Here is a 23,417-nt window from a genome sequence, read left to right as displayed (position 1 = left end):
AGTATAGTGTAGCGCATAAGTTACCCGTTTACTGAAGTGCATGGTTTCCTGGTCATGTACCACATTGATTCATCGACCGACTAACTGATTTGCATAGTGAATGCTGAGGTTGCATATATGTGCACTACTACGGTTAGATGTGCTTGTGAGTGGCTAAAATGGTTGGGTTGGGTCAGTAATTCAGCAATTAAATCACATACACTTAAAATGTGTAGGTCAAAAGGTGCTGTCAGTTGGTAATTGGTAACCTTTTGGGCGCACGTCACGGCACGTGGGATTTATTATTATGATAATGTAGTGTGTGTGTGTGTGTGTGTGTGTGTGTGTGTGTGTGTGTCGGGTGTGTGTGTGTGTGTGTGTGTGTGTGTGTGTGTGTGTGTGTGTGTGCGTGCGTGCGTGTGTGTGTGCGTGTCACGTGTGTCTGTGTGGGTGTTGTTGTTGGCAGTGTGTCAATGTGTCTGTGCGTATGCCCGCGCGTGTATCTGCGTGCGCCTGCGCTTGTACGTTTTCGCTCCAAATGATATACTTTCCTCCAGAAGCACAGCTTTTAGCTGCACTGCCTTCAAAGAGAGGGAGCTGGGTTCGTTTGACAGTGGATGAAAAAAGGCGAACAAGTGACCGCGGGTTTGTGTTCGATAATACCTCCATGGTTTGTGGCTACTTCTGTCACCTGAAGTTTGACATATAACAAGCAACCGGCGTCAACAGTCAAGTGCTCCATGAGCGGAAAATCGGCAAAACCTAAAGAGGAAAAAGACCATGCCTCCAAAGGTAAGAATGAGTAACAGAGTTGGTTATAGGGCATACAGTAATTGGAACTTATTTTGATCGTGACTTTTCATCATCATCATCATCATCATCATCATCATATCATCATTATTATAATTATTATGGTTGTTGTTGTTATTATTATTACTACTATTATTGAGATTATTATGATTAATAACACAAATAATAATCATAATCATCATAATAATAATAATAATCATAATAAAAGATGTTGGGTATGTTGGCTACAAAGCGTTTTTCATGATGCTGACATCAGCAGCATGCCTCGGTCAGCCGTTAGAGTAACATCACCATTGTCCTGCAGCCGCTATAGGACCCTCAGATGGGATGGATAGTGTAAAATGAGGTTAAGAAGGGGCTGTTTTTTCACTTTGTCCGGGATAAATTGTTTTTTTTAAAGGTTGGATTCCTGTGTGATATGATATGTGGTTATTGTAGCATGAATCACACAAATTCAATTTCTGATATGAGCGACGCGCGGCGCGCACACAGATCCCTCTCTGGGACAGCAGCTCTGGGAGCAATACAATCAACGCGCTGTACACCGCCATGGAAACTGGGAAACTACATTGCCATGGAGACAGAAAGGGTGTTGCCCTCGAGCTACAGTATGATAACAGAGCTATACTATATATCATTCATAATATGTCAGGAAACAGGTGGGATGGATTATAGAAACAGCATATATGGATTAATTGTGTCTTGACGACGACACGTACGACGGCGCGTATTAGAGCCATTATAGGTAAAAAAAAAAAGAAGAAGAAAGAAAGACATTTACGGAGCCGGGGGGGGGGGGGGGGGGTAATAAATATATAAAAAAAAATGAATTTCTGAGATTATAAATCGTACATTTATGAGAAAGAAAACTCGGATATTCTCTGAGATAAAAGTCAGAATGGGTACAATACAGTACAGCTCAATACACACAATTGTTAAGGGGATGCAGACCAGAGAAATACTTTCGTCTTGTTTATATCAAGGTCCCCCATTTTTTATTCATCAGGAAGGCTTTAGGTGCCTGCAACCAGTTGACAAAATTACTACCACATTGGATGTACAAGTGTCTCGTGTCACCACATAATATCCTTCCTCAAACAATTTTACTAGATTGAAACGAGCCCAGAATCAGGACTGCTGTTGTTATTTTTGTCATATTTGCACAACAGCATGGTAACTTAGCAATGTCATTCATTTAGCTCAATAGATCATATTTGGACATTTGATTTATAGCTGGCAATGACTTTGGTTCTAGATTGGAATGTGAGTAAACAATGTGCCAAGTTGTGCGTAAAATGTCTCCCCACCTCTCCACCTGGGCAACTGTGCTGGACATGAGAGTGAGAGCCCAAGGCGGTGGGTTGGGCACCGACTACTAGAGTGAATCAGTTACAGTAGCATCTAAATGTTATCTATCAAGTGTAATTATTTTATTTCTGAAAAATCTCATCATGGAATATAACCCACACAGAGTATAGTCTGTATGCTACTGAGTAAGTTAGGCTATAAGGACACTGACTGCACGCATGTGGCTGTATATTATTTGTCTGTACATCAGAAAGTGGATCTGCTCCCCCCCAGAAGTCCCCTCCAAGCCGTGTGTGGCTTGACACTGGGCCAAGCAGTCCCCACAGCACGCCCCCTGCTGCCTGAGCGCCATCCATGCATCTTCTCCTTATCTTACCTACTACATTCTCAATATCCAACCATCCCGGTGGCGTCAATACTTTTACCAACGGATTTCCAGTTCCACGTGCGCGTTCTGCGATCTGATTGGCCACTGACGTTTCTGGTCGTGTGACATGTGCGGCCAATCGTGTGACGCCTGTTTCTTTCACCGGCTAAGCTTAGGCACTCTTTCGAAGTTGGTTAAGGTTAGAGTTTGTCTTAGAGCATGGCGATAGAACACCAGCCCTGATTCCAGAACTCTAACCTTAACCAACTTCGAAAGAGTCGCCTAAGCTTAACCAGTGATAAACTAGGCGTTAGGTAGTTTGCATGCCGTTCGAGGCGGAAATGGGCAAAGACACAGGCGTCACGCGATTGGGGCACACATGTCACATGAAGAAACGTGCGTGGCCAATCAGAGCGCAAAACGGGAACGCGGAAGGACAAGCCACTTGCTTAAAGTATAGAAGCATCCCGGTGGCGTCTATTCTTTTACCAACGAACTTGCATTTTTCCGCGATCTGATTGGCCACTGACGTTTCTGGTCGGTGTCATGTGACTCTGGTGGACGCCTGGTGAATTATGTGTTGTGAAGGGAAAGTCTATGGAATAGGTCAATGTAGCCGGTTATTTTGTCAAAAATATCAATATCTATATCATTTCTAAAGCTCTAAAATTATCAAAATTCAACCATATAAAATGCTCTGTTGTTATTTCTGCCAATCTGTCAACAATAATGACTGTGGCCAACATTTAAATAATGATGTCTAATGGAACAGTGGCTCTCTAGGCCAGCCCAGTTGCCCAGACTGAGATTTTAACATTTTAAATCTCAAGCTATAACACTGAAGAAGGAATACATATTTCCGAAACATGTTTGTTTCAGGCTGCCATTCAATTTTGAACCTGAGAGTGCTGGTCTGGCTTCACTGCTTCTTTTATATAACATTTTAACTTGGCCCATTGTTTACCCTGTGTATTACAGACACACTTGGACTCACATTCCACTCTAGAACCAAGCCATCTATAAATGAAATGTCCAAATAGGATTTATTGAGCAAGAGGAATAAGACATTGCTAAGTTGCTGTGAGTTGTCCAAATAGGACACAAATAACAACAATGTCCTGATTTACGGCTCATTTCAGTCTTATCCACCAGTAAAATAGTCAGAGTAAGGATAGTATGTGATGACATGTGACACATGAGATGTACATCCACTGCGGTATTAATTAGTATGTCAGCTTTGCGGGTACGTAAAGCCTTCATGGTCGTTCAGTGAGAAAACACACTCTCCACCCACTCGTCCATGCCCTGGCCTGACACACCAGACCCATGGAACGCTAAGCAAGCTTTCCCCGTACATTTCAGACTTTAATCTCAGATCACTTCTGAGCTTTTTCTCGCAGAGAATATTTTTGAATGACTTGGCACGTGGGTGAGATCTATTTTGCCTTGTAGTAAGTTGCCAATTATGGGAGCAGCCAGGAGTTTTTCTTGGCCCACTAGAAAAGAAAGTTTAAGTCAACTATCAGATTTAGGTGTTTGATTCTGTGACTTATTATTGAAGCTAAATAGGCTAGTAGAAAATAGATTGATTTTTTTGTATCAATTGATTGATTCAATCAATTGATTGATTGTGCCACTCACTCCATCAACATAGACTTACTGTACAACACACAAGAGTTCCACTGGAACACCATCAGTGAAGCAACACAGTGGCACTGGAACAGCTTAGCCCGGATTCTCTTTGGTGGACAAATGTGTGGGTCAAAGGTCAACTTGAGTGTACTGTGTATTTATAGTGATTTCAAGGATTAAGTTGAAGTGGAACAGGAACTCATTAAAATCCTGTTCCTGTGAGGTTGAGTGGAGGAACAGACCTTAACTGTGTGTGTGTGTGTGTGTGTGTGTGTGTGTGTGTGTGTGTGTGTGTGTGTGTGTGTGTGTGTGTGTGTGTGTGTGTGTGTGTGTGTGTGTGTGTGTGTGGTATGTGTGTGTGTGTGTGTGTGTGTGTGTGTGTGTGTGCGTGCGTGCGTGTGTGTTTGTTTGTGCGTATATATATGCATAAGTGTACACTTTTGTGTGTGTGTGTGTGTGTACACGTGTACAGTCCGTTTGTGAGGGGTTTAGATCAGAATGTTAGGATTCATCACTAACAAAGACATGGTTGTTTGCTGATTAGCCCTGATGATCCTAAATCAGTGATAGTCTAGCATAGATCAGAATCAGATCAGAACATCATAGTTATAACCAGAACAGGATGACATCATAGTTATAACCAGAACAGGACAAATCATAGTTATAACCAGTACAGGATGACACTATTAGACGGGATGGTGGTCCATCCAATGTTCATATACAGTACTACATTACAAGTTTGAGTCGTAATTAGTGAAAGTAAGCAACCATTTGGGATTGCTGTGGGACGCGTGTTGTTCTGGTCAGAATAGAACTCTAGGTCCAGCTGTTCCCCATGGTTGCTAAATTTCCACTTTGTCATATTTGGTCATCGTTGTCTAGAGTAGACCTGAAATGTGAGAGACATTGGATTAACATCCCGCCCTACAAGTAAGAAGAGTTAAGTGGACTGTGGGGCACAGGTCAACATGGGAACACGGGACTGGGAGCATGACAGCATGGCGACTGATTATGGGAAATAAACCCTGAAAATCTTCATTGAACACATGTTGCATGTTACACCCCAGTTCTGGCTCTCGACGATGACTCAGTCCTCTCCACATTCTGCACAGGTGGCTTATCTGTGTAGGGCTAGTGAATATGGCCAAAATACCATATCAGGATTATTTCTGAAGTGCCCATAAAGTGAAAAACAGCTAACCAATGACAAATGGTAAGACATCATCCAGGGTAGAAAACCAATGTTTTAATCCACTACCTTTTGACTCGGATGAAGACCCACCCTGTATCCAAACGTTAGTTGTAAATAAAGTGTATTGCCTTTAATCTGTGTGCTCCAGTCTCTCCCGGATTCAATATTGCCCTACTCTCAGAGCACTGGACAGGCCTGCGTTCCCTTTTGATGTGGTTTGGTCGGGCGCTTGTAACTTCTCCTTTAATTAATCAACAGCTGCTGTTGCTACTGTTATTTTATTTAATTATTTCAAGGAGAGTGGGCAGTCCACTTGCCTTATGATTGAACCTTTATTGAGAAAGTAGAACGGCTGAGAGAGGGAAACAGAGTAGGGGGAGACACAGGGAAGGCTGAGAGAGGGAAACAGAGTAGGGGGAGACACAGGAAAGGCTGAGAGAGGGAAACAGAGTAGGGGGAGACACAGGAAAGGCTGAGAGAGGGAAACAGAGTAGGGGGAGACACAGGGAAGGCTGAGAGAGGGAAACAGAGTAGGGGGAGACACAGGAAAGGCTGAGAGAGGGAAACAGAGTAGGGGGAGACACAGGAAAGGCTGAGAGAGGGAAACAGAGTAGGGGGAGACACAGGAAAGGCTGAGAGAGGGAAACAGAGTAGGGGGAGACACAGGAAAGGCTGAGAGAGGGAAACAGAGTAGGGGGAGACACAGGAAAGGCTGAGAGAGGGAAACAGAGTAGGGGGAGACACAGGGAAGAAGGTTCTGATGGGATTCAATCCTATCGGCTGGGGGTGAAACCAAATTCCAAATGGCTGTGGTGAAGGACAGTATAGCAAGCCAAGCAGTGCTATTAGCGGAGAGGAGTTCGTATATTTAGACATCAAGGGGGACAGACTGCAAGGTGAAGGTGACGTGTGAAGTTTAAAAGGCAGCGGGATGATGCGCTCATCCGCTCCGAGGTTGAAAATGGCCTGTTCAAGGTTAAGTGGGTTGCAGGGGACACAGGCTTCATGGTGAACTGGTTCTAAGATATAGGCAGATGGACCGGTGGTGGTTGAAAAGGCTGAGAGGCAGTATGGGTGGGCAGTGCACCAGTAGAAATGATAAACCAGTAGACATTTTTGCTAAGGTTGTAAAGGTTCGGTGTGGGAATAGGTGAGGAGACCCCAAATGCAGGACACGAGCAGAGAGAGTAGAGGCAGAGACGATGGAATGAAATGAACGGGGTTTTTACTTAGGCAGTTGAGTAAGCAACACTGATACAAAACAAAAGCAAACGGCAAAACCCGGTAAAACAAAACACAGCAGTGCTGGAATAAGGAACGGACCCACGGAGAATACAGGAGTGAACAGAGTGAGTGACCGAACACAAGGTTGCAAAACAAAACAATGACAATGGCGCGACAATGAATGTGAGAAACGGGCAGGAATAAATACTGCCCGTGATTACTAATGAGTGCCAGCTGGCTTAAGGCCAGGCATGGCCAAGACAGGTGAACACAAAGTATTAGTAAAAGAAAACTCACATAAAAAATAAAGGCATGTGTAAAGGGATTATCTTACTGGAAAACATATGTAAAGGATAAACCTTGATGGAAACATATGAAAAGATATTAACACTTATTGAAAACATATGTAAAGGGGTGAACCCTTAAAGGAAACATATGTAAAGATATCAACACTTACTGAAAACATGTGTAAAGGGATGAACCTTTAAAGGAAACATATGTAAAGATAACCTTTTAAACACAAGCTAACACGGGGAAACACAACATGAATAGAGGCAGCACAGCATTAATCATAGTAGTAATAGTATCCAGCAAACCTAGGAGGTTAAGTATCTGGAGTTGCTGCGTTTGGCCACCAGAGGGCGGCAGAAAACCACTGTTCATATTGTTCAGGTAGGGTCCCTGGCTGGGACGCGTTTTCCTTAATGATAAGCAAGCAGTGCAAGAATGCGGAAGCAATTCTACCGTAGTGTCGTGCGGTAATGCGCCTTTCATTTTCCGCCGCCCAGCGCCCGTGCGTGCACCGGCGGCGGCGTGCTCGCTCAGGTGCGTGCGTGCGCCGGCGTGCTCGCGCGAGGTGCCCGCGCATGCGCATGAGATCCCGCCTTGGTTCGACACGAGCGGAGCTCAATATATATAAGTCACCGCCCCTTATTCAGTATCTAGAAATAGCTCAATTGGCAAGACTACATGGCTGTGGATCCTATGGCTCGTTTGCTGGCGAGTTCGAATCCCATCGAATATTTTTTTTTTAACGTGATTTTTTTTTTTAACGTGTATTCTTTCGCCGGTTAAGGTTAGGCATGGTTAAGGTTAAGGTTAAGGTTAGGCATTGTTTCGGAGTTGGTTAAGGTTAGAACGGTTAAGTTTAGGCGCTGTTAAGGAGCTGGTTAAGGTTAGAGTTTGTCAAAGAGAATGGCAATATAATTTCTATGGTTAAGGTTAGGCATGGTTAAGGTTAAGGTTAAGGTTAGGCATTGTTTCGGAGTTGGTTAAGGTTAGAACGGTTAAGTTTAGGCGCTGTTAAGGAGCTGGTTAAGGTTAGAGTTTGTCAAAGAGAATGGCAATAGACAGCCTATTTCCGCACGACAGCTCCCAAAGCGGGCCTGAAAAGAAAGGCGCTTTACCGTAGTGGCGTGCGGTGACGAATGCGGAAGCATTTTTGCACTGCTTGCTTATCATTAAGGTAGACGCGGCTGGGACCATGACAAAGGTATGTACCCATATAATTTCTACTGGATGGGGTATGTGATGCCCAGCTGTAAATACCTTAGTCAAATAGAAACTGTTGTGAAAATGTTCTATGTGTTGCACAATATGAATGTCATACTGGAATAATTTTGATTGATTATAATTTATATTGTTACCATCCAGAATGCTAAATCATGATATCATGATATGAAAAGTAGGTTGTATCATCACCCCAGGCAGTGAGGTGAACAGGCAACCGGGTGAACATGTTGCACGACTGACTGTTTGTGGCTTGTATAGTTTGTGTGTGTGTGGTTGGTTGGCTGGTTGGTTGGTTGGTTGGTTGGCTGGTTGGTTGGTTGGTTGGTTGGTTAGTTGCTGTCATCATTCATGTTGCTATATGAACATGTGATTGAGCAACTGGCAAACTCACAACAACCCTTCACCTCAGAGAGATACCAGATGGTCTCTCTATAGGTCTAATATTGTTATACCCTGACCACACACACACACGCGCGCGCACACGCACGCACGCACACACACACGCACACGCACACGCACACGCACACACACACACGCACACACAGCATCATGCATTATTCTCATGACTGGAGCATCACTCTGTTACCTGGTGGCTGGTGATAGGATACCACCTACTGGTGGGTAGATAAGCTGCAACCTGGAAGAGCGAGAGCTTGCTTGGTGTAGCTGATGTATTTATTTCAGTTTGCCATTGTTCTGATTGGAACAATTTAATTAAAATATTTATTAAATGATGTATTAATTTTACTTCTCTCTAGTGTGACACACTATGGGTGATTTAGATTCTGAATACTTGATAGTTAAAGGGAACTGCTGGGAGAACGAAAGAAAGAAAGAAAGAAAGAAAGAAAGAAAGAAAGAAAGAAAGAAAGAAAGAAAGAAAGAAAGAAAGAAAGAAAGAAAGAAAGAAAGAAAGAAAGAAAGAAAGAAAGAAAGAAAGAAAGAAAGAAAGAAGAAAAGAAAGAAGAAAAGAAAGAAAGACCTAGATAGATACATTTATACATTTATGACAGTCTGATGTCCTCATACTTGTTCTAAATACATTATTTAATTATCACAGGAGGAAGTCACAACATGATTAACTAATTATATGCTAAACAAATATAATTGTCATTGTGGAAGGACTCCCATATTTGGAAATCTAGTTATGTGTATTACGAATAAATCACACATTGTTGATTCTCTTAAACATGTTGTCTTAGAATAGGCCTTACGATTTCTTATGCTATACAATATACTAACTGTGATAACCTGACAAACAGTCAAGCAAAATAAATACTTTGTGAAACGCCCTTGTACATGTGGGCTTTCCCATTTAAATAGATTATTCCCTGATCAGGAAGCCATCAACACAACAGAGTAATGGATGTATGACGCTATGAATTGTTGTTTTCAGTCTATAACTCTGGACTGGGAGCTACTGTAAGCCCATGTTTGACTGTTTGTCTTTGCTCTCAGCTCACCACTATACAATGTGGCATAGGGATGATAGAGGATAGCAACAGACCCACAGAGACATGGGGATATGGATAGCCAACAGACCCACAGAGACACATGGGGATAGTGGATAGCCAACAGACCCACAGAGACATGGGGATATGGATAGCCAACAGACCCACAGAGACACATGGGGATAGAGGATAGCCAACAGACCCACAGAGACACATGGGGATAGAGGATAGCAACAGACCCACAGAGACATGGGGATATGGATAGCCAACAGACCCACAGAGACACACGGGGATAGAGGTTAGCCAACAGACCCATGAGACACATGGGGATAGAAGATAGTCAACAGACCCACAGAGACACACGGGGATAGAGGTTAGCCAACAGACCCACAGAGACACATGGGGATAGAAGATAGCCAACAGACCCACAGAGACACACAGGGATAGAGGTTAGCCAACAGACCCACAGAGACACATGGGGATAGAGGATAGCCAACAGACCCACAGAGACACATGGGGATAGAGGATAGCCAACAGACCCACAGAGACACATGGGGAATGGGATAGAGGATAGCCAACAGACCCACAGAGACACATGGGGATAGAGGATAGCCAACAGACCCACAGAGACACATGGGGATAGAGGATAGCCAACAGACCCACAGAGACAAAGGCTGTGAAGTATTTTAATTGGGTGCGTGGTGAAGATGCAAGCTATAGCTAGAGCTTTGTTGGAGAGGGGAAGGGTGTCTGACAGTTAAGTAGCATATTATGCTTGTCACAGTTTCCTAGATCAACTTGCTCAATGGTTCTCAGTGGGGACCGCCAGATAATATAGTGATTATTATTATTACCCCCCCCCCCCCCCCCCACACACACACACACACACACGCACACGCATACAGTACAGTTGATAGAGGGTTGTGGAATTCTGTACTTAATCATATCAAAGTTTTTCTCAGCTTGGGGCTCCTGAGACTAAATCCATTGGGTCTGCTGCCCAATGTGTATCAATTTAGGTGTCCTCTGATTGATTGAATTGATTGAATTGATTGATTGATTGATTGATTGATTGATTGATTGATTGATTGATTGATTGATTGATTGATTGAAAACTTTATTAACAGATTGCAGAATGGGTACAGTACAGTACAGCTGCAGACCAGAGAAAGACTTTCGTCTTGTTTACATCAGGGTCCCCCATTTTCAATTCATCGTAACATATATGACATACATGACATACAGATAGACAGAACTGCTACATCTATACATTTATGACATATCAGATTTGCAATTACAGTACTGTTTGTGATACAAAAAGAGTCCAGAAAAAAAAAAAAAACATAGTAAAGCCTACAGTACAGACGGACTGCACCATACAGTGACAGGTCCCAGGCTTGCTTTTCTCAGTATATTGATTGATTGATTGATTGATTGATTGAAAACTTTATTAACAGATTGCAGAATGGGTACAATACAGTACGGCTCAATACACACAATTGTTAAGGGGATGCAGACCAGAGAAAGACTTTGGCTATACAAAAGGGTTCATTGTTTCTCTCCCAGTGATTGTGCGTATTGTGCCAGATCAGCGGAGCCTCCAGATGAATCATTAATGACCAGTTCTAACGGCTTAATGGCCTATAATGTTCTGTAATGATCTCCCGTCAATGCCACGTGCGCCGCCCTAATGGATCCAATACCGTGGAGAATTCTTGGTTTCAACTTCGGCAATTCGCTCTTTTCGCCAAGTATCAGAACGGGAAGTGGCAAAACCATGACCATGAGCAAAAGGCTCCAGGGCTCCTCGAGCGCAACATGACTTTTCCTCTCCGCAGATCGGCCTCAGGTAGGACCAGCATTTATGAATAGAAGAAAGTATTCATGTTGGACCTGTCGTTTAACCTGATTATGTTTTTATTAAAGTTCACATTTTCTAAGTTAAGTTTCAATATAAATTATTAGTGTCAGTCGGATATAAATAGTTTACAGTAACAGTACAGTACGCTGAAACGTCGTTTTCACAAGTTAAAACGTATTAGCCAAGCGTCCCCTGCGGTGGCTAGAGAGCTGTCCGTGGTCCTGAAACGAGCAGGGCGCGCCCTGCTCCGCACGCTGCCTCGGTCAGACGGACTGTGATGATCATCAGTTAGCCTACATCTTCCGATGGCGAAATACAGTTTAATCCAATTACAAGTACCAGCGGTGTAAAATTAATGTCAGTTAATGTCACACAAACTTATTAGAGGCTTCTGGTAAGGGTATATCCTATACAAGACCGGCCCTGTAGCTGAACTGGAATGCTATTGACTTTTCAATCATTTTAAATTAATTAAAGAAAGATTGTCATAATTTGGCCATTTACAAGGAAATGTCCACCCAGCTCTCATTGTTTCCAATGAGGGCAGGGTACCACTCCTACTAGAATATGCCTCTAGTATTGTAGGCTATAAGGCTAATAGTGAAACATTATTAATTGATGAGTTCTCATTTGTCTCTATATTGCAATAACTCTTTTGAACTGGTAAGAGGCTCTAGGGCAAGAGTACATTAAATTGTCTCAGTGTGTGCATGGTGTTTTGTCTTATTTACTGTTTATTGTCAAATGTGTTTTAATGATGTTGCCTTTGCTGCAAAACCAACTATATACCCTAACTGGCCACAAACAAGTTCAAACTTGAATTTGAACTTAAGGACAATTGTATTCTTACTCATCTTGGTGAAATTCCAGTCGGCAGTGAGGGGATCATCTCTAAGTGTTTTGAACCACAGAGAGGTTTTGAAAGCACATGCAGTCAAAACATGTTGGAATTGCAATACAAATGTGGTATTTTCCCCTTGTTTAAACATGCAATAATGAAAAGCTGCAGAAAAACAATAATGAAAAGCTGTCCTTTTGACTCATGATCATCTTTAAATGTGAAATCGATAGCCTATTGCCCTGTATGCGTAAAGGACAAAAGAGGCAAACATAAGCTCATTGCTTTTATCTCAAATATTTAAACTCATTACTTATGCTTTGATGTGGCAGATTATACTTAGGTGTATAGTCTGCTGCATACAGTACATGCTTCAATGGCTTGGTGAACATACTGACACCTCTCCAGGCATAGAGCCCATCACAGGTCTTTAGTGGCTGATTGGATTCTCCTTCATCTCCAGAGTGCAGGGAATACACCAGCAGTAGTCGCAAAGTCTTGGTAGATTTGGGTTACAGATATTATTGATGGTCATCTACTCGGGATGGCAGCAGACTGAGAGTAACAGGTCAGCATGTGCTCTCTGTGCTTTTGCTATTTTTGTGGTGTGCCCTATGTTTGAACTCCTTGATCCCTGTTGAGGGTGGTCCCTGAAAGTTTACACCGGATAATAAATCAGAAACAGCTACTTAAACGACTATATAGTCTTTTTTGACATGTGGGTTCCAAGTTATTCTTGCCTTGATACGAAGAATTCTTTTTAATTTGACTGTTACTGAATTATTTTTTCCTGCTGATTCACAACTATACCATTGGCTTCCATTGTATCTGAAAATGTGTCTTAAATTCCACATAAAGTGAAGAAAGTCACCACATTTGACTACAAGTTATAAGCACTTGTGATAAATGTGTTAACAACTGCTTTATAGACTGCTTAAGAACATGAATCAAAGTGTTAATTTTACTAACTTACTAACCTATTATATTTAGTTGCTTTCTTAAGGTAAAAAAACATTATCATAAATGTATTATGCACTTATTAACAGTTAACTAAGCGGTTTGCAGCTAAAACATATTTATATGTCATTTCTTAATCACATCACAACCTTGACCACATGTTGTGCTCATTCCAGATGGCAGAGCTGCAGAAAGCATTAGTTAACTGTTAATAAGTGCATAATAAAGGATTTATTAACCTTAATAAGGCACTGTTCTCACTTTATATCTGGTAGCTGCAAAAAGCATAATTTAACTGTTAATCTGTGTTTAATAAAGGATTTATTAACTTTAATAAGGAATTGTTGCTTTAGATCTGATAGCTGTAAAACGCTTAGTTAAAGGTTCTATACATCCAGCCACTAGATGTCACACTAGAGCACCAGTATGTAATTTATCCAATCAGGTGCATTCCACGTGGGGAAATTGGAAGTAGGGATCGGGATGCGTGAATACTTTCGGCAAGCAACAAGCCCTTCCGCGTTGCTCTGATTGGCCAAGCGTGCGCATGCGCATGAGCCGCGACAAGCCCCTCAGCCAGGCAGCAATACTAAGCTCCAGTTAACCTAATTTATACCGTAACGAATCATTAAAAATATATACCGTTAACTGGAATATGTTGTTTCTTTACACATATGTTGGATTATGTAATTGGTTTGTCATGACAAACCAATAAAAAATCGCGCGACTCAGGCTTCATCCTCAGCTTCGCGGCTGTGTTGCGGGTCCACGACCCTCCGTGCTCCAATAAGGCTTTCAACAGCGGGGAGAGTATGCTGCCGTGAGCGGCATCGCTGAGCTCATCAACAACCCTCCGTGCTCCGATAAGGCTTTCAACAGCGGGGAGAGTATGCTACCGTGAGCGGCATCGCTGAGCTCATCATGGTGTCCGCTGAACGAAGCCAGAGACGGTCTTATTATGGGGCTTATGCCGAGAAGCAGTAACACAACAGTGAACACATAGTTGCAATGCATCTGTCAGTCGTACTTAACTATGTGTTCACTGTTGTGTTACTGCTTCTCGACATAAGCCCCATAATAAGACAGTCTCTGGCTTCGTCCAGCGGACACCATGATGAGCTCAGCGATGCCGCTCACGGCAGCATACTCTCCCCGCTGTTGAAAGCCTTATCGGAGCACGGAGGGTCGTGGACCCGCAACGCAGCCGCGAAGCTGAGGATGAAGCCTGAGTCGCACGATTTTTTATTGGTTTGTCATGACAAACCAATTACATAATCCAACATATGTATAAAGAAACAACATATTCCAGTTAACGGTATATTTTTTTAATGATTCGTTACGGTATAAATTAGGTTAACTGGAGCTTAGTATTGCTGCCTGGCTGAGGGGCTTGTCGCGGCTCATGCGCATGCGCACGCTCGGCCAATCAGAGCAACGCGGAACAGCTTGTTGCTTGCCGAAAGTATTCACGCGATCGGCGTAAATGCACACAACATGTAAACAACAACATTAATTTTGGACCGCCAAATATTTTTAAACGATAAATTCATTAATCAAAAATGTTTTTTTAGGGAAAGTGTTACAAAGGGTCAGATTAAACCGAATATATATATTTACTGATTGATATATATTGCATAATATTTGTATATCGTTTGATATCCCTTGTGTATTCTTTGTACATATACACGGAATATCCCTTTAACCTAGTACAGACCATAATATTTCGTTCTCTTATTGGATAGCGTTCCACCAGCGCCATTGCCATACCCCCAGAGTCGAGTTCAAAGCCACCGTCAAGGCTTGTCTCAACATGCCCGGTTCTGCCCAAGACTACGAGACAGGAATAAGGCTGGTACTAGTTTATTCGCCTAACATATAAATATGGCGCAGGTGAATACAGAAGTAGTTCGAGTTACCCAAGTGAAGCCTCACCCACGATACGACGTGCGGTGAAGTGGGCCCGTTTTGCCCCAAAATAGAGTCTTGTCTTATCCTAATACGTTTGTTCAACGTATCGTTCGCTCCTTACTAGTAAAGCCTTCATCACGAGTCAACGACCAAGTGAAGTGAGCAACTGTGCGTCTAAATAGAGCACTTATAGCCGCGTGCAAATAGGATAGTAAAGTGTCAGAGCTTAGTTGAATAACGTCAAGTTCAACCTAGTTAATGTGAAGTACCACGCACCGGAGAATCTACAACGGTGAATGCAGAGCCCTTTTCCGGCTGGATTATTATTATTATTGCTTTGGACCAGGCTGTTGGAGCGGAGAAGAATCGTCTACACCCACTACTGTGGGATTTACCCGTGACGTGAGGAGCATCACTCGAGCCCGTCTCAAGGAGAGGCTGGCCGGCTTTCACCTGTGCTGCACGCATACTGGGATTACAGCTGCTGCTTTCGTCTGCCGATCAGGGAGTAATATACCGCCTCCCATAGCAGGAGCTTATTGAGTCCCCGCTGATCCAGACTTTGCATTCGAACATTTCCTCCCCCTGCTGGCTTACAACCGGTGGGAACCCCCTACCAGAATCTCCCGCTACCTTACCAGTGTACCATAGATATAATTCCTAATATTCAGGTTGTATTATTATCTCCTGCGTAATATGAGAATGGACATTCGTTATTGATTTGCCTACGCACATTCCTTTGCCTTATAAGCGCATCTAGAGTAAAGTATATTATGTATTCTTGCTGCTAATAAATACTTAAATCCAGATTTGTGTGGAACCGTATCATTGTGGAGGTGTTCTCATCATATACTCGTGTACTGTATGGCCAGTAGTAATGTACATAAGACGGTAGTGGTTTAATGATACCATACTTATTAATACAGTCAGGGAATTGTACCCCTCAGTTACAATTGGTCCTTCGAGCCCCGGATAAGAATTAGCGTAATATTAATATAATATTAATATTAACATGGCCGATGATGAACACTCCACAAACGGTTCTCCTAAGCTAGATCGCCCGGAGCGCAGACGGCAGCCACCTCTTCACCTAGAGGACTACGTTGTCAGTCCAATACCTAGCTTTAAAAGGAAGTTAAATACGGATAGTAAAATTATGTCCAACCCTACCGACCAGGCTACCCCGCCAGTAGAGACCCTAGTGGGTTCTAACGTAACTGACCAAGCTCACGGGGGGGACCAGGAGGGACATGACATGACTTTACCCCCCGACAACGCCAACGGGACAGTCCCCGGAGAGCTCCAGGATAAAGAAAGCGCTCCAGGGACGGAACCCGACCCACTACCAGAAGAGAAGCGCGCCCAGGAGACGGACCTCGAGGCGCGCCCAGAGAACAGATCTCCAACGAGCACTGCCTGGAAGCCGATCGCCTCGACCGGCGTCTTCCCCCAGCGAGCAGACAAGATGCTGGCACAGGCACTCATCGCCACCCTGGCAGCCTCTACCGAACGCGATCGACTTCAGGGTGAATGCGATCGACTCCAAGCGCAACAGACGAGCGAGCGCGAACAAGCTGCAGACGAACGAGAGCGCCTTCACGCGCAACTCCAAGCGCAAGCCCTCCGTGAACGCGAACATTCTGCAACCGAGCGAGAGCGCTTCCAGGCGCAACAAAGGAGTGAAGACGACCGCATAAGACTGGAGACCAGACGCCTTCAGACGGAAGAGAACATTGAGAGAAGCCGCGCCGATGCGCAGCACGCCGCAGCCAATGCGCAGCGCGACGCCGCCAATGCCCAGCGCGAAGCAGCGCGCGACGCCGCCCATGCCCAGCGTGAGACAGAGCGCGACCGGCTGCAGGCGCAGCTGATGGACAAATTGATCACCATGGCGACACCCCCTCACTCCGCACGGAGCTCCCGGAGATCGTCAAGACAAGGGTCTAGGACACATTCCCCTACCCGACCAAGCGACCCGGGACCCCGCCAACAGGAGGATCCTGTCCACGTCTCCGAACCCCCTCCCCGGCCGGTCCATACGAGACCCAGCAACCGGGAAGAACCGGACCACGCCGAGAGACTGAACAGAAGACTCCAGGTCCTAGCAGAGGAAGAGGAGGAGGAAGAGGAGGAATGTCAAGCCGACCAGCAGCAACGTACTCTGGACCAGGAGGCCCAGTACAGCCCCGACCAGCAGCAACGTACTCTGGACCAGGAGGCCCAGTACAGCCCAGAAGTCAGCCCCGAGGCACTACGCTACAAACCCCCGACTCAACTCACGGGTGAGTTTGACGCACCGCCAGCCCCGAGGAACAGCACCTGGGTACCCGACCTTCGGTACCCACCAAGCACCAGCCCAAGACGACGCGCACGGGGAGACTCGCCCAGGAGGCCTCTCCCCCAACGCTCACCGATGTGCCAGTCATCCATGGCATCGTACCTTGGCACACCGACGTTCCCGGACTTCACACACGAGAACAGAGCACAGTACACAGAGCTACGAATGTGCTTAGAGACTATGCAGTCCGACGTACCAGATGAACCGTACAAGTATGCTATCCTACTCAAGCACCTGAAGGTGCCCAGAGCGCACAATATAGCGCTGGCATACTCCAGCTCTACTACCCCATACACCGCGGCTCTAGTAGCCCTCGACCAACGTTATGGACGCATATGGGACTACGTGATACAGGAGATAAGAGACATTGACCGTCTCCCCCCAGCCAGAGACAACAGAGCATTAGATGACCTGTCTATCAAGGTACAGTCCCTGGTAGGGATGCTGGGGGCCCAAAAGGAAAAGGGGATCTATGAACTGTACGCTAACTCTAATGTAGAGAGGATATTAGAGAAGCTCCCTCCCGCCCGACAAGATCGCTTTCGGCGGCAGAGAGATCACCGCGACCCCAACGGTCCAGAGGCATCCCTCCTAGACCTATCTGAGTTCCTCGCCAGGGAGGTCAGTAGCCTACGACTCGACACGTTCGTATGGAGTGGACCAAGCCCAAGACTCGGACCTCGGGGATCAACAGATAACCGCCGGTTGGTGACCGTTATGCACCAAGCCGAATCAGTACCGCAGCACAAGAACCACAACACCCCCTCGACGAAAGAGGACCAGTGGAAGATTGAGTGCCAGTACTGTGAGGGAGAACATCGGCTGTACCAATGCGACACTTTCGGGAAGCTGACCACGGACGAGGTGAGTCAGTGGATCAAGGACCACCGCCGCTGCTTCCGCTGCGCGCGCAGCCACCTAGCAGCTGAGTGCCGCTTGAAGAAGAAGTGCAGCAGGTGCGGTGGCACCCACTTGGAGGTCCTGCATGACATCAACAGGCGTCAGCCAGGACAACAGAGTGGGCCCGTCGCGGTAATGTACCATGCCGAGGCGGTGGCACCAGTACCGAAGAGCCACCAGACCGCTCCCTACTGTACCTACTGCGACGGCGGACACTGGCTGGCACAGTGCGCCGAATATAAGACACTGAACCCCGTCCAAGTTGACCAGTGGCGTGAGGCGGCCCAGGCGGGCGCCGCTTACCGCGCAGCACTGTGCGGAGCCCACCAGAAGATCCAAGGCAACCGACCAACAGGAGTGCTCCACATTGACCAGCATAGCGGGACCCCCCGAGTGCTCCTCAAAGTGGTCAGAGTGCTCCTGAGCTACGAGGACAAGGTCCTGGACACTTACGCCGTCCTGGACGATGGGTCTGAAAAGACTCTCCTCCTCGCTTCCGCAGCAGCCCAGTTGGGCCTGCGGGGTGTCAAAGATACCATGACCATACGCACCATCAGAAGGGACCAGAAGACCATAAAAGGTGAAAAGGTCTCCTTCAAGATAGCAGCGGTGGACCAGCCCGAGAAGCAGTATAGTATAACCAACGTCTTCACCAGCCACGACATAGGCCTGTCTCAGTACACCTACCCCATCCCACAGCTGATGGCTAAGTATGTGCACCTACGTCAACTACCTATACCGCTTATCGACGGCGCCACACCGACCCTGCTCATCGGCTCCGACCACGCGGACCTCATTCTCCCAATTGAGGCGGCCCACATCGGACCCAAAGGATGCCCAGTCGCGGTTCAGACCCGACTGGGATGGACGCTCCAGGGCCCCCTCTACGGACTTGACAGTCAACCCACGTCTACACGCTGCCTACACACAAAGGCGAGCGACACCGGCCACTCCCTCGTACAGCAGAGGCTATTGACATTAAGCGAGAGGCCTGTGAGAGAACCGTGGGCACAAGAGGGAGTTCGGAACTCCACCCCCCTCAGCTGCGCTCCAGACGTAGCTGACCTCGAACCCAGCACCCCAAGCGACTCCTTGACGGGGCGGCCGGCACCGGCCCCTCCTCAGACGGGGTACAGAGCAAACAAGAGAAACAGACGGAGGAGGAGGAGGCACAGCCAAGCACAGATCAAAGCAGTCTCAGGCCCGCTTCCTCCTAAACCCCCCTTCATCCCATCCAGTCGTCATGACCATAGACCAGTCACTACCCCGAGCTGCGTGGCCGGCCGGCCGCGTAAGCAAAGTGACCACTGGTGCCGACGGAAAGGTCAGAGCGGCAGAATTGCTCGTCCAAGGGCGGACCTACAACCGACCCGTAGCGAGGCTGATAGAGTCGCCAAGGCTCCCCGACTCGCTTAATGACGACCATGACCCCTAACCTTGTGAACTGCCCTACCCTCACAACGGACATTGAGTAGTGGACAGTGCGGTTAATCTGTCTCTGCTTATCTAATTAGGTGGGACTAATTAGGAGGCGGCTGTTACAAAGGGTCAGATTAAACTGAATATATATATTTACTGATTGATATATATTGCATAATATTTGTATATCGTTTGATATCCCTTGTGTATTCTTTGTACATATACACGGAATATCCCTTTAACCTAGTACAGACCATAATATTTCGTTCTCTTATTGGATAGCGTTCCACCAGCGCCATTGCCATACCCCCAGAGTCGAGTTCAAAGCCACCGTCAAGGCTTGTCTCAACATGCCCGGTTCTGCCCAAGACTACGAGACAGGAATAAGGCTGGTACTAGTTTATTCGCCTAACATATAAATATGGCGCAGGTGAATACAGAAGTAGTTCGAGTTACCCAAGTGAAGCCTCACCCACGATACGACGTGCGGTGAAGTGGGCCCGTTTTGCCCCAAAATAGAGTCTTGTCTTATCCTAATACGTTTGTTCAACGTATCGTTCGCTCCTTACTAGTAAAGCCTTCATCACGAGTCAACGACCAAGTGAAGTGAGCAACTGTGCGTCTAAATAGAGCACTTATAGCCGCATGCGAATAGGATAGTAAAGTGTCAGAGCTTAGTTGAATAACGTCAAGTTCAACCTAGTTAATGTGAAGTACCACGCACCGGAGAATCTACAACGGTGAATGCAGAGCCCTTTTCCGGCTGGATTATTATTATTATTGCTTTGGACCAGGCTGTTGGAGCGGAGAAGAATCATCTACACCCACTACTGTGGGATTTACCCGTGACGTGAGGAGCATCACTCGAGCCCGTCTCAAGGAGAGGCTGGCCGGCTTTCACCTGTGCTGCACGCATACTGGGATTACAGCTGCTGCTTTCGTCTGCCGATCAGGGAGTAATATACCGCCTCCCATAGCAGGAGCTTATTGAGTCCCCGCTGATCCAGACTTTGCATTCGAACATTTCCTCCCCCTGCTGGCTTACAACCGGTGGGAACCCCCTACCAGAATCTCCCGCTACCTTACCAGTGTACCATAGATATAATTCCTAATATTCAGGTTGTATTATTATCTCCTGCGTAATATGAGAATGGACATTCGTTATTGATTTGCCTACGCACATTCCTTTGCCTTATAAGCGCATCTAGAGTAAAGTATATTATGTATTCTTGCTGCTAATAAATACTTAAATCCAGATTTGTGTGGAACCGTATCATTGTGGAGGTGTTCTCATCATATACTCGTGTACTGTATGGCCAGTAGTAATGTACATAAGACGGTAGTGGTTTAATGATACCATACTTATTAATACAGTCAGGGAATTGTACCCCTCAGTTACAGAAAGCAATACTTTTATTCCATACCTTTATAAAAAGCAAAATTTTTCTTTTAACTATTATATGTGCATAGTTAACTGCTAAGTTTTTTTGCCTTAAGAAAGCAACATGAAAGCTTAGTAAAGGTTTAACAATGTAACATAAGTTATATATTCGTACTTGGCTTATCGCGTCCCGCTCTTAAGCCCTATCGAGATACCCCTTATCTCATGTACCTATTGTACTCCATCACGGAAAAAACACATACACCCACACCTGACCGGGTCCCGCCTCTATGGAGGCGCAGCCTATAAGACCGTAACCATGGTCACCAATACACCCTTCCTCTATTTTCGTTCCATCATATCGGATGCAGTGCACCTTATGTAACTAGCGGTATGAAAAGATTGAAGAAATTGCGTAATGTTGAAAGCTTACCGGAGGTTTGCTTGCCCCTGGCATCTTCGAAGCATGTTTCAGCGACACATTGGGCCTGTGCTGATGTTTCCTCGTCTGACGGCGGCAGACCAAGGGGCAGCGTACAAGGTTTGGCTATCAAGTCGGCTTGTACAAAGGTAAGGCCTGTGTCATTAGGCATCAATGTCGGTATTGGTAATGCTGTGGAGTATGTTTCGGCGCCAGGGCCGGGGTGGCTTGGTGATCGTTCCACTGCAGTGGATGTTTTCCTGGCAATCCTGGAGCACGCTGCTAACGCTAATGCTACTACTGCTACTACTGCTAATGCTAACGTTGACGCTGAAATGGGTCGTTGTTCTAATAATCCCCGCCGCGGGATGCCGCTTTTCCCTCCTCTTACCAGCTTCATTGATGAAGGTCAGTCGGTTGTTAATGTGGGGGGTTTCGCTGAGTCCTATTTACCTTTTTTACAGGTAAACGGGCTAACAACAGGGTGCAGGCCGGGTGTACCGTGGCTACATAGCCAGGTAGCTTTGTTCCTGTGCCCCGGCGGGGATGAACGACGTCCCACCCGGCCGATGCTTGACAGCGAATCGGCTCGGAGGGTGGCAGTATGGACGGATGAGTGTTATACTGCTGCAGGATGGTATTTAGCGGTGGCCAGTGTTATGGCTCAGCTGGCTAGTTTCCTATCCACATTGGCGTCGGGTAGTAGGACTATGGGTCCAGCTGACATTGTAAACATGGTTCATGTTTGTGGTGTTATAGAGATCTTGACTCAGTCACAAGCTATAACTGCGGGGAGGATTAGGATGCTATCAACGTTGGTTGTTAGGCATGTTTGGTTGGAGCAATCTCCTCTTGGGGAAGAGGATAGGTTTTCTCTCCTCACAACTCCTTTTTCCACAGATAGTCTTTTTGGGCATTCTGTGGAGGCGCAGGCGGTTGTTGATCTGGGTCCTACACCGCCTCACGCTGTGCAGCCAGAGGTGGGAGCACGGTCTCGTCAACGACTGTGGCGAGATCCTCGACAGGCGGCCATGTTTACCCCGCCAGTGGTGCCCTGGGTGGAGAGTCAACAGGGTCCCACAAGGCCGACAGCCTTGGCGGCCGAGGGATCGGCCATTTTGGGTGAATTCGAGTTTGGTAAAACAAGCCGTCGTCACTTTGCCGCGAGCAGCCCGCTCCCCGTTCAATCCTCTCTCTGTTACCCACGGAAGCGGGGCTCTGATCGTTCTCCTTTGGCTGCGGGCCGCGAACCTTCCTTGAAGCGCATGTGGCCCCATTCTTCGCTTCTCATGGGGACAGGGGCTGACACCCAGTTGATGGCTGAGACTGGGTCTGTCCGTGAGAATGTTCTGTCGCGTGGTTCCTGCACCACACGTTGTGTGTTGGATGAGCATGGTGTTACAGCTGCCACTAGCTACAGTGGTCAGCAGGGGGACTCTTGGCCTCTTCTGTTGAATGCACAGCAAGGGTTACCCCGGCCTCGCCTTCGCCAGGCGGGGTATCGCGCTAATTCAAGTTTCAAGTTTCAAGTTTCTTTAATAGTTGTCATACAGAAGTACAGAATACTTTTGTACAAAATGCTTCTTACTGTTGCGCTCCAGAGACTGTGCAAGACAAGATAAGTATGAAATAAAAACATAGTAAAATTAGAAGTAAAAAAAAGAGGTCACAGTGTTCAGTTTAGACATATGTACAATGTTCGATGCAGAATAGACGTAGTTACCATACAATATACAATACTGTGCAGTGTACTAATATACAATACTATATAGTGCAAGGCAGAAATGGAGAAATGGGACGAGGTGCAATTTAGGTACAATTCACAGTAGGTGTACGAGTTGTAGTGCAAATCCTTTATCAATAAATATAAAGTGTAAGTGTGTTTGTGTGATCTAAAGTGTGGAGAGTGGGTGCTGCAG

General features: G+C 46.0%; 1 protein-coding gene across 2 annotated transcripts in view; it reads left to right on the top strand.

The window, feature by feature from the left end:
- Window positions 1–641: 641 nt before the first annotated feature.
- Window positions 642–23,417, top strand: part of LOC311233873 (fibroblast growth factor 13-like) — a gene marked incomplete at both ends in the record, with an annotated part of 75,151 nt that continues 52,375 nt past the window's right edge. The window contains one exon of one of the 2 annotated variants that reach the window (XM_084320937.1): window positions 642–771. In XM_084320937.1, the coding sequence (XP_084177063.1) occupies window positions 720–771 (52 nt within the window). Of the gene's footprint in view, window positions 772–11,293; window positions 11,325–23,417 lie in introns of those variants that run through there. The other variant, XM_084320938.1, reaches the window with a different exon arrangement.

Source organism: Notolepis coatsorum (genome assembly GCF_963971535.1).
Source record: "Notolepis coatsorum genome assembly, chromosome: 8".
NCBI classification, from domain to species: domain Eukaryota; kingdom Metazoa; phylum Chordata; class Actinopteri; order Aulopiformes; family Paralepididae; genus Notolepis; species Notolepis coatsorum.
This window is presented reverse-complemented; position numbering and strand designations above follow the sequence as displayed.